At 46.3% G+C, this 11,594-nt stretch overlaps 1 protein-coding gene across 3 annotated transcripts in view; it reads right to left on the reverse strand.

The window, feature by feature from the left end:
* Positions 1–7,463, reverse strand: part of NACA (nascent polypeptide associated complex subunit alpha) — a 13,739-nt gene extending 6,276 nt beyond the window's left edge. Inside the window, exons 1-2 of one of the 3 annotated variants that reach the window (XM_059403473.1) lie at positions 7,355–7,462; positions 6,407–6,478 (exon numbers count right to left, since the gene is read on the reverse strand). In XM_059403473.1, coding sequence (XP_059259456.1) covers positions 6,407–6,476 — 70 coding nt within the window. In that variant the 5' untranslated portion in view covers positions 6,477–6,478; positions 7,355–7,462. Of the gene's footprint in view, positions 1–6,406; positions 6,569–7,354 lie in introns of all 3 variants that reach the window. The other 2 variants (XM_059403471.1, XM_059403472.1) reach the window with 2 other exon arrangements.
* Between the last annotated feature and the right edge of the window lie 4,131 nt (positions 7,464–11,594).

The raw sequence follows: 11,594 nt of genomic DNA on the forward strand, positions 1-11,594 counted from the left end.
CGGGAGGAAGAAGCCACAGCTGGGGGAGAGGAGGTCTCTTTAGGGGATGGGGTTGCTGGGCCCCCTTTGAGAGAGGGAGGAGTCACAGCTGGGGGAGCAGAGGTTTCCTTAGGGGATGGAGTTGCTGGGCCCCCTTTGGGAGTGGGAGGAGCCACAGCTGGGGCAGTGGGGGTCCCTTTGGGGGCTGGAGTTGCCTGAGACTCCTTGGGAGCTTGGGAGGTGGGGGCCTCTCTGGGAGGTTGGGTAGGTGGGGACTTTTTGGGAGAGGAAGGAGTCATAGTTGGCGGAGTGGAGGCCTCTTTAGGGGATGGGGTTGCTGTGTCCCCTTTGGGAGGTGGAGTCATTGGGGTTCTTTTGGGGGCTGGAGTTGCCTGAGACCCTTTGGGGGAGGGAGGACTCACAGCTGGGGGAGTGGAGGTCTCTTTAGGGAATGGGGTTGCTTGGCCCCCTTTGGGGGAGGGAGGAGCCACAGGTGGGGCAGTGGGGGGCCCTTTGGGAGATGGAGCAGCTGGGGCTCTTTTGGGGGCTGGAGTTGCTTGGGACTCTTTGGGAGAGGGAGGGGCCACAGCTTGGGGGTTGGGGGTCCCTCTAGGGGAGGAAGGAGTCACTGCTGGAGTGGAGGACTCTTTAGGAGATGGAGCTGCTGGGTCCCCTTTGGGGGATGAAGGAGCCACAGCTGAGGCAGTGGGGGTCCCTTTGGGAGATGGAGTAGCTGGGGCTCTTTTGGGGGCTGGAGCTGCTTGTGACTTTTTGGAGGATGAAGTTCCTGGGACTCCTTTGGGGGAGGAAGGAACCATAGCTGGGGGAGTGAAGGCCTCTTTGGGAGGTGGGGTATCTGGGGTCTCTTTGGGGCAAAGAGTGGGGGAATGCTTCTTGGCCAGTGACTCTTTAGGGACTTGAGAAGAAAGATTGGCCTCTGGAAGAAAGGACGCTTCAACTGGAGAAATAGGGGAGGAGTGATTTCCAGCAGAAATATCAGGGATAGTAGGAACACTTTTCGAAAGAGGAGAAAGAGTTAAGGTAGTAGGAGGAGCTGAACCCTTCTTGGTTGGACGTCTTTTAGTTTGAGGAGACACACTAGTCCCTAAAGGAGATGGAGAGTCAGCTAAGTAAGTCCCTTTCGAAGATGCATTAACAGAAGCACAAGCACCAGAGTCCTTGGTTGGGTGCCCTTCAGGAGAGGAAGCCACAGGTGCCAATGCTGAGGTATGAGAAATACCGTGAACTTTCTTTGTACCTTGAGGATGGAGAGAGGGAAAGGGCTCAGACTTGGGAATTTCTGGGGCTAGTGCTATGGCAGCTGGAAAAGCAGAAACATTCTGGGGGGATAGAGTCACAGCTGGAGCCACAGGGCAACTTTCAGAGACTGGAAGAACCACAGGTAAAGTAAGAGTGGAACTACCCTTCTTACCTGGATGGCTTTTATGAGATAAAGAGACATCTAGAAAAGGACTGGCTGTAGTGGAGGTACCTTTGGTAACTGCAGGAGCCACTTCCGCAGTAGCAACATGTTCCAGAGGAAATGTAGCTATGCTTGGGGTGGTGAGAGAACTTTTGAGAGGCAGACTACTGGGGTCTGTCTTGATTATAGAGGCTGGGGAGTTAACACTCAGAGGAGAAGAAGCAGTACTTGCTGACATAACTACAGGGAGAGGCTCTACAAGGCTTACCTTTGCTAAGGAGGCTTCAGGAGAAAGAGCTATCTCCAGAGATGATGATATACTTTGGGGAGAGGGGGGATTTTTGGGAGTTGCCAGTACTAATGGTATTAGAGTCGAGTCTTTCTTGGTAGGGAGTCCTGCCTGTTCTGGTGACACAGGGACTCCAAGAGGAGAAGGAAGTTCAGTTTGGATATTTCCTTGTTTTGGTAACTTTACCAATGCTGATGTAGGGAGACCTTTGGAGTTCTCAGAGACTGAGAGAGGAGGGGGGACTGGTATTCCCCCCAGAGGGGTTACTTGAGGAGTAGAAAGCTCTTTGGGAGCCCCAGGAGCCATAACCGAGGCAGTGCGGGAAGCTGAGTCCTTACTACTTATGGGATCTGGTGAAACTGGAGGAGACATGCAAGTAGCTACCTCAAGGGTAGTAGGTGTCGCAGAAATTGTGGAGGGGTTAGTCATAACGAATGGGATGGTTCCAACAGAAGAAACAGGAGCTTCTTTTAAGCTCGGACTCCCTGGAGGAAGAGGAATTTGGGTCACCAAAGGCTGACGAGGAGTGGCATTAGGAGAGCCTTTCAGAATGAGACAGGCTGTAGGAGATAATGGAGAAGAGGTGGCTACGTTTGATGAGCCAGGACTGAAGGAAGCTATGCCAGTGACAGCAGGGGGGTCTTTCTCAATAGAAAGAGCCAGAGGGGAAGCTGGAGCCCCCGAAGTAGGAGCCACCTCATTTCTGGAGGAAAGTGGAGGAATTACAGATCTCTGAGAAGGGTAAGAGGCCCCAATGGGAGAATGAGCTGCAGAAATGGCATCCACTTTAGGATGTGACAGAACATTAGGATCTGTTTGACCTAAGGGTCGAACAGGAGAATCAAGAGAACCCTGATGTAAAGGTGCTAGATGAGAGCCCAGAGAAGTGAGGAAAACTGGAGTGACACTGGGAGCCACAGATACAGACTGGGTTGAAAGAGGTAATGTAGCAGGTGAATTAAGGGGCCCCTTTATGCTGAGGCTTTCAGGGTTTTGTGGAGAAGTCAGAGCTGAGGAAACAGGGATGCCTTTGAACTGAGGGGGAGTGATGGCTGGGGGAGTGGTGGGTGGCATTTGAGGACATGTGGCTGCTCCAGACTGAATAGAGGCCAAGGGAGTTCCAAGATGGGAAGGAACAGCACTGACTATACCTGGAGGGATAGAGGTACCTTTTAGATTAGGGCCTACTTGCATGGGAATTTGAATAGAAGAGGTCTTTGGTTCTGAGGAAACAATGGGAGTTGACAGAGATGTTACTGACCCTGACTCAGCCCCAGCAATCAAAGGAGGTGAATTAAGAGGGTTAAGTGGATAAGCAGAGCTCTTCTGAACTGAGTGGGGAGCCAAGGCCACCAGAGCCAAGGGAGCTGAAGAGGAATGGGCATCTTTCACAACTGGAGTTATCATGGGAGAGGCCAGAGCTAAGGCAGCTGGGGAGATGGGAGGCCCTATTAGGTTTGGTAGGAAAACTGGGGTGTCAGTGGGGGAAGGGGCAACTCCCAAAGGAAGGATTGTTCCAGAGGGCGATTGAGGAAAAGGAGCTTCAAAGGGGGTTGAGACAACACTAGAGGGAGGAAGGAATGGGGAAGCCTGGTTAGGGGTTGCCAGAGGGCATTGTTGGGGGGCCATGGAGCAAGGAGGGGGTAGGGTAGATTCAGGCTGCCTTAAGGCAGCAGTGACACTCAAGGCTGAAGATACAGGAAGCACAGCTGGAGAGAAAAGCAAAAAAGGGGATAAAGAAGGAAAGGGAAGGAAAAAAACAAAGGTGAGTTATGCAGCCCAAGTTTGTACAACATGCCTCACAGGAAACACGGAATTTTTAATCCGAGAATGAAAGTCACCGCACAGGATTAGACAAAGGTGACAGGCAATAGCAACCTTCCCCAAATATACTTCAGTGGTTGATTAAGAATATATCCCTCTCCCCATCTCCCACATTTCCCAAGTTCTACCCCCCCCACAAGCAAACTATTTTAAGGTGGAGATAATAGTCTAAGTAGCCTATTAGTCTCTAAATGGGGAGCACAGGCCTAGGAGTGGGTTGGGAACAGCATGCTTCCACCCTTTCCCAGATATGCCCTCCCTTCCCTCCTTGAATGAACCCAAAGTCTTTCTTACAGGCCATAGAATACCAGTAGAATGGATGTTCTACTGTCAAGGATCACGAACTAACTGAAACAGATACTGAAAATTGGAACAAGGCAGGCAGTGATGGTGATAATAATGGGGAGCCGGAACTGAATGAAAAACAAAAACAAAAAAACAACCCTCCCCTCACCCTTGCAACAAACCAAGTCTTTTTATGCTCAGGCTTTCACTAGGTCAAGAAAAGCCTGACTCTTAGAATAAAGTGGCTCAGTGGGTTAAAGCCTCTGCCTTCAGCTCAGGTCATGATCCCAGGGTCCTAGGATCGAGCCCCACATCGGGATCTCTGCTCAGCAGGGAGCCCGTTTCCCAGGCTCACTCTCTGCCTGCCTCTCTGCCTACTTGTGGTCTCTGTTAAATAAATAAATAAAATCTTAAAAAAAAAAAAAAAAAGAATTAAGTTTTAGGAAGGTGGTGTTGACATACAATTCTGTGTGAAGTATTAAATACTAAGTCACTTTGCCTCCCTATGCCTCAGTTCACCTACTGACCCCAAAGAAACAAAAAACCAACCACAAATGGGTTGTACTTCATAAAGTCCACACACCTTCCTAGGTATTGTTAGCTCTTCAGACATCAATTTAAGATGAATTACACTGCTAGGGAGAGAGCTTAGTCACAAGGGTAGGGGCTGTATTATGAAACTGTAGGCCAACTTGTTAAACCAGACTGTGGTTCTATTTTGGAAGTAGGGAATTGGAGTGGAGAATACACTGGCTTTCCATCCCTTAATCTGGATAAGTATGTCATTCTGCCAAAATAGACCAATGTTCAGCACTACAGTAAAGCTCAGTAAGATTTCCTGAATGATAAAAATTCACAATTTAGGGGCGCCTGGGTGGCTCAGTGGGTTAAAGCCTCTGCCTTCGGCTCAGGTCATGATTCCAGGGTTCTGGGATCAAGCCCCGCATCGGGCTCTCTGCTCAGCAGGGAGCCTGCTTCCCCATCTCTCTCTACCTGCCTCTCTGCCTACTTGTGATCTGTCTGTCAAATAAATAAAATCTTAAAAAAAAAAAATTCAAAATTTATTCAACCACTAATTCTAGTTAGAGTATCCAACTCCAGAAAGGACAGGTGGCTCAACCAGGTTTTCCTGGAGACTTGCTAGGTCAAAATCTCACGATTAAAGGGCAAATGCCTCCAAACATATGAATCAGAATTTGAAACTTAGAATGTTTTCCTCTGACTGGACTTCCAAGATGGTTAGTTAAAGCCCAATTTACATGCTTTAGACACCATAACCAACTCCTTGGGCTCATCTTCACATTCGTTGTAAGAACTACCTAATTAAGAAAAAATTCAGCGTTTTACCACTGGCCCTCCCTTAATATTACTAAACCTACTGTGCAAGCTCTAACTATTCAGAAATAAGCTTAACAGCACTAAGGATAACTTCAGAAGGAAATGGCATGAAGCTTGAAACAAATTCATCTAAATTTCAGTCTCCACATTTGTAAAATCAAGTTGTTCAATAAGGGTTTGATTAGTATTGAATTATACGATCTTTTAGAGATCAGTCCTTTATTCCCACTTTCCATTAAGTCCCCTGTACCTCAAGGATTTCGTATAGCTTGTTCACTAGCTTAGAGGCCCCTTCCTTTTTTCTTTTCTAGCAGCTGTATTAATCCCCTCAGCTGCTAAAATCAGACAGGTGGGGAGAGAGAACCTCAATGCTTTCAACTATAAACAACTCTATTTTAAGTCCAGAAGGGGAAAGGAATTGCTTAAGTGACAGGTGGGGTTTTAAAAAAAAAAAGTTTATAGTAAGAAAAAGTGAGGATGGAAGTTACGGCCTGAAGATTCTCTTCATTTATTTCAGCACAACTGACACAGCAAGAACATCATTAAATTTTTTTTCACTACACCCTCTCAAGTTTTCTAGAGAAGTATTTTAATGAGAATTTGAAACCTGCCCTTATACTATGTTTATGTCCATTAATTTCAAAGCTGAAGAGCAGTCAAAGGAAAACTTTATTTCAATCTTCGGTTCTGGGCAAGCTGTTGATTCCAGCACACTATAAACATCTTAGTACCAACCGATAAAATAAGTGAACCAACCCAGCAGGGCCCTGCGGCCCAGGAGGACACATTTACCACCAGCACACATCTCATCCAGACATGTGATGAAGGCACAATGCCAAGCTCTGCCATCTAAAACCTTGATGCAACTTGCTGGCTGCATCTTCTCAAAGCTCAGGTCTCCTTGGCCTGCAAGTGTGTCATCCAGTTCCAATAGGTAAGAATCACCAAGCCCCCTCCCTGCTCAGTTTTACTGAGTTGAGGGCTCTCCGGTATGACCTATGAGGTAGTTGCCATAACCTACAATGCAGGCCTGGGAGCTTTTTATGCTCTCCGATCTTAAATATACTCTTTATAGTCCATTCCTTAATGAAGTCCCTCCAAGACGGCAGTTAGTATCACGGATTATCCTCCCTGGTAAAGCTACAGCCATCTTTAATGAGTTAACTCTGAAAAAACCAAGGGTATTCCATGTGCCATTTTACCCACCAAATGGTCTTAGGGTCAGTCTTAAAATTTTAATGAACAGTAAGGGGACTAGGGGAACCTACCTGTCTCAGCCTGGGGCTGTGGCAACTCCTGCTCTGTAGCAGGGACGGTTTCTGTGGCTTCACCAGGCATTTCTGAAGGGAATAAAAAGGAGGCCTGAATTGACTGGGATCCGTTCTGCTGCCCAACCCAGAGTCAAATATTCTTAAAAACTCTGCGAAGGGCTGTTAAGGGAAAAAAAAAAAAATTACGAGGATGTTTTAGGACAATCCTCCCCAAAGCAACTGGAATAGGTAAGAAATAAGACGTGACTCTCAAATCTCGCATCAAGCGAATCACCTTCTACCTCTCTTCATTCCGCAGAGAACGAACCTTCAGTGGCCAAGGGGTTCCTTTTATTCTATACTCCAAATCCCACAGAGGCAACACTCAGCACTGCGTTCTCAACCCCAGGGAGAGGATCCCGATTTGGCTCCCGACCGCGGGTGACTTCAGATGCTAGCCTGCACCACCTCCTACACTCACGCCGCCTGGGCTGGGACCACCAGGTCTCCCGTTTGCCGGACTTTCGGGAACCAGGAGGGGAAAGAGAGTGCCTAAAGTCCCAACACTCGCTTGTCACAATTAAGAACGGCGTGTGTGTGTGTGCGCGCGCGCGGGGGTGGGGGTGTTCCAAGGCTGTGACCCCCTTAACCTCCTTTGGGTTCTCGTGAAGCCGTTCCCAACACCACACACACTCCGCTTCCGCCCCCCACACCGCAACGGCTCTATGTCGCCAGCCTTGTCCTTCAGGCGCGGCAGGCGGCCCTTCTGCCCTGCTTTTGCCAGGACATCAACCGCAGACCCCATTTTGTCCGGAGGCCCCAAGGCCACACTTCCCAGGGCCAAGTAGGAACCCAGCAGCCCCATAAAGCCTCCAACTCCCCTTAACTCCTAGTCTCTGGGGCGGCTTAGTCCGCAAGAAAGGAGGATGGCTGCGGATAGAGAGTTGCGGCGAAGACAGGACTTACTGTGCGGGAAACGCGGAACCAAGATGGCGGCAGAAAGAGAGCGAGCGAAAGCGTGACCCACGCCTGTTGCAGAAGGAAGCCTGGCGGAGGGGGCGGGACTAGAATCCGATTCCGGGTCAGGAGCTGCCGACAGTCACTTCCTTTGAGTGACCCGTCCTACTGTTCCCGGACGGGGGTGGTGACGAGGTCTAAATAAGGGTAAGAATTCGGAACAGGACGCGCTGGCTTGGCAGAAACCTTAACCTCGAGCCGTGCACTCCTTAGATAGCCGACCCCTTTCCGTCCCCTGAGTCGAGGCATTTTTGATACCCGAAAGGAAAGTGTAGTGAGAGAAGCAGCCACTGCGGTAGTAGTAGGCACAGCGGTATTATAGTGACTATTTGATTTCCCTTTTTCAACTAATGCAGGGAAATAGGAGATACTAAATAATATTGAACGCCACAGATTGTAGTCACATCTTTGTAAAATAGCAGTGACTGAGGTTAGCCCTCAATTATTTTATTTTTGGAATACACAATTTAGATCGATGTTGAAACTATTAGATTACACTCCTCAGAGAAAAGCACATAGGCATATATACAATTCTTTTTGTCTGCTGTTTTGGGCAAATAGATATCCTGAAACTCATCCATGCTAGTAGTCCCAGACCCCAAGTTAAGAACTCTTGCTTTACACTGTAATATTCCTGAGAGTAGAATGTAAATTCAGTGGTTTGTTAGTGAAAAGGCCATGGGTCCTGATCCCCTTGCCCTCTCAGCCCTGCAAAAAGACTCAACAAATACATTACCTAAACCAGCAAAACTATTTGAACTAAAGGCTTTAGGACAATTGTGGCTGCCTTTTAAGGGAAGCAGTGACGTTATGCTCTAAAAACTATTTTGAAGTGAGGATTAGTGAATTAGGATTAAATGAAATAGAGTTTACCAGGAATGAGAAATTCTGAAAATTTTTTCAGATAGGGGAGGCAATATTGTGGAATGATTATGAACTCTGGGGGCGCCTGGGTGGCTCAGTGGGTTAAAGCCTCTGCCTTCGGCTCTGGTCATGTTCCCGGGGTCCTGGGATGGACCCCCATATCGGCCTCTCTGCTCAGCAGGGAGCCTGCTTCCTCCTCTCCCTCTCTGCCTGCCTCTCTTCTACTTGTGATCTCTGTCTGTCAAATAAATAAATAAAATCTTAAAAAAAAAAAAAAAAAAGAACATGAACTCTGTAAGGGTGCCTGGCTTGCTTAGTTGGAAGTGCATGCAATTCTTGATCTCAGGTTCATGAGTTCAAGCCCTATGCTGGGTGTAGAGATCGCTTAAATAAACTTAAAACACATACACACAGAACCTGGACTCTAGCTATACTTGTCTGAATCACAGCTTTGTCACCTCATACTGACCTTGGGCAATTTAATTAACCCCTTTGTGCCTCAGTTTCCCCATCTAAAAATGGGGATATAGTAGCTACTTGATAGGATTGTTAGGAAGATTGGTAATATATGTACATTACTTGGAAAGTGCTTACTATTATTTTTTCTAAGTAAATGTGTGATTTGGAAGATTTGTCAGCACAGTCCATTTAACTTCAGAAGAAAGAGCCAGCAATAGCCAATCATCTTCATAGACAAGTAAAGCTATTTTGACCATTTCACTTTCTTTTCCATCAAGCCCACGGACTCTTCTCTCTGTTGTTAATGACTAAGGAAGGATGTATTTTCTTTCTTTGGATTTTTTTTTATAAATTGGGCAAGTTTGGAGATGGAAGTCAGTTCTGTGACCTTTGTTTCTACAATTCTCACAAATGGATGAGTTGCTAAAATCAGAGAATAGGGAAGTCAGTGGTCTTTGAGCATGTTTCTGCTGTCTTCAAGAACCAAATATTTATTTTGGAAAAAAAGAAGACTTAATTTTTTTAAAATTAAGTTTTTATTTAAATTCCAGTTAGCGTACAGTGCAAAAACATTTATTTATTTATATTTTAAAAAGATTTTATTTATTTATTTGACAGATAAGACAAGCAGGCAGAGAGGCAGGCGGTTGAGGGGGGGAAGCAAGTTCCCTGCTGAGCAGAGAGCCAGATGAGGGACTCCATCCCAGGACCCTGGGATCATGACCTGAGCTGAAGGCAGAGGCTTTAACCCACTGAGCCACCCAGGCGCCCCCATTTATTTATTTTTTAGTTTTTAATTTTTTTAAAGATTTTATTTATTTATTTGAGAGAGGATGAGAAGGGGAACTGAAATCTGACACTCAGAAAAAACAAAAACTAGGATCAACCTATGGAAGAAACAAAACCTTTAAAATTAGGTATCTGGAAATGTAGAAAGGGAAGTGTTTTGACAAATAAAACAGGTTTTATGTTGGTGAAATTGGTTATTCTAAGCTGCTGCTTTATGGTGCAGACTAACCCAATTGTTCTCTGAGGAAAAAAGTCAGGAGCTACAAATGCAACACTTGTTAAAAAGTACTCTACTGGCGGGGCGCCTGGGTGGCTCAGTGGGTTAAGCCTCTTCCTTCAGCTCAGGTCATGATCTCAGGGTTCTGGGATGGAGTCCCTCATCTGGCTCTCTGCTCAGCAGGGAGCCTGCTTCCTCCTCTCTCTCTCTCTCTCTGCCTACTTGTGATCTCTCTTTGTCAAATAATTAAAAAAAAAAAAAAAAAAAAAGTACTCTACTGGGGCTCCTGGGTGGCTCAGTGGGTTAAAGCCTCTGCCTTCAGCTCAGGTCATGATCCCAGGGTCCTGGGATAGAGCCCTACATCGGGCTCTCTGCTCCACAGAGAGCCTGCTTCCCCCTCTCTGCCTGCCTCTCTGCCTGTCAAATAAATAAAATCTTAAAAAAAAAAAAAGTTAAAACACCATTAAAAAAAAAGTACTCTACTATCCCCTAATGTAATCTAGTAACTCATATGTTTTGAATTGAAGTTTGGTATGTTTAGATGCCCAGTTTAAAATGATTTTTAAAGGGCGCCTGGGTGGGTGGCTCAGTGGGTTAAGCCTCTGCCTTTGGCTCAGGTCATGCATGATCCCAGGGTCCTGGGATGGAGCACCCGCATTGGGCTCTCTGCTAAGCAGGGAGCCTGTTTCCCCCTTTCTCTCTGCCTGGTTGTGATCTCTCTCTCTCTGTTAAATGAATAAATAAAATATTAAAAAAATATTTTTAAGGGGTGCTTGGGTGGCTCAGTGGGTTAAATAAAGCCTCTGCCTTCAGCTCAGGTCATGATCCCAGGGTCTTGGGATTGAGCCCCGCATCAGGCTCTCTGCTCAGCAGGAAGCCTTTTTCCTTCCCCCTACCCCCCATCCCCCCTGCCTCTTTGCCTACTTGTGAACTCTGTCAAAAAGAAAAAAAAAAAAAAAAATCTTAAAAAAAAAAACACAAGATTTTTAAAAGACAGGCAGTGGGGTGTGGCCTGACCAATAAAAATATCAGTAAGTAAAATTAGAAGTGTCAGAATACACACTCCAGGTATAAATGTCTAAGACTTAAGGACAAAGCTCTCATGTACCTACAATATTCAGTCCAGAAATAAGGCTATATCCAGTGAGCTGAGATTAAAGTTTTGAGCATATTATTATTGCTCACTTGCCTCTACATATGGCAACTGGTAGAAGTATACCAAAATATATATGGCAACTGGTAAAAGGTATATCAAAAAATCTTAGAATTATCTTTGTATAATTAGTTTTTTAATTTTTTCATTATTTTTAAATTTTTAAAAAAGATTTTATTTATTTATTTGACACAGAGAGAGAGAGATCACAGTAGGCAGAGAGGTAGGCAGAGAAAGAGGGGGAAGCAGGCTCCCTACTGGGCAGAGAGCCTGATGCGGGGATTGATCCTAGGACCCTGAGATCATGACCTGAGCTGAAGGCAGAGGCTTTAACCCACTGAGCCACCCAGGCGCCCCTATTAGGGTTTTTTTTTTTTTTTTAAGATTTTTTTTTTTTTTAAGATTTTATTTATTTATTTGACAGAGAGAGTTCACAGTAGACAGAGAGGCAGGCAGAGAGAGAGAGAGGGAAACAGGATCCCTGCTGAGCAGAGATCCCGATGCGGGACTCGATCCCAGGATCCTGAGATCATGACCTGAGCCGAAGGCAGCGGCTTAGCCCACTGAGCCACCCAGGCGCCCTTTTTTTAAGATTTTACTTATTTTTGACAGAGAGCACCCACAAGTAGGGGAGCAGCAGGCAGAGAGCGAGAAACAGGCTCTCCACTGAGCAGCGAACCCAGGACCCTGGGATTATGACCTGAACT

Source organism: Mustela nigripes, chromosome 6 (genome assembly GCF_022355385.1).
Source record: "Mustela nigripes isolate SB6536 chromosome 6, MUSNIG.SB6536, whole genome shotgun sequence".
NCBI classification, from domain to species: Eukaryota; Metazoa; Chordata; class Mammalia; order Carnivora; family Mustelidae; genus Mustela; species Mustela nigripes.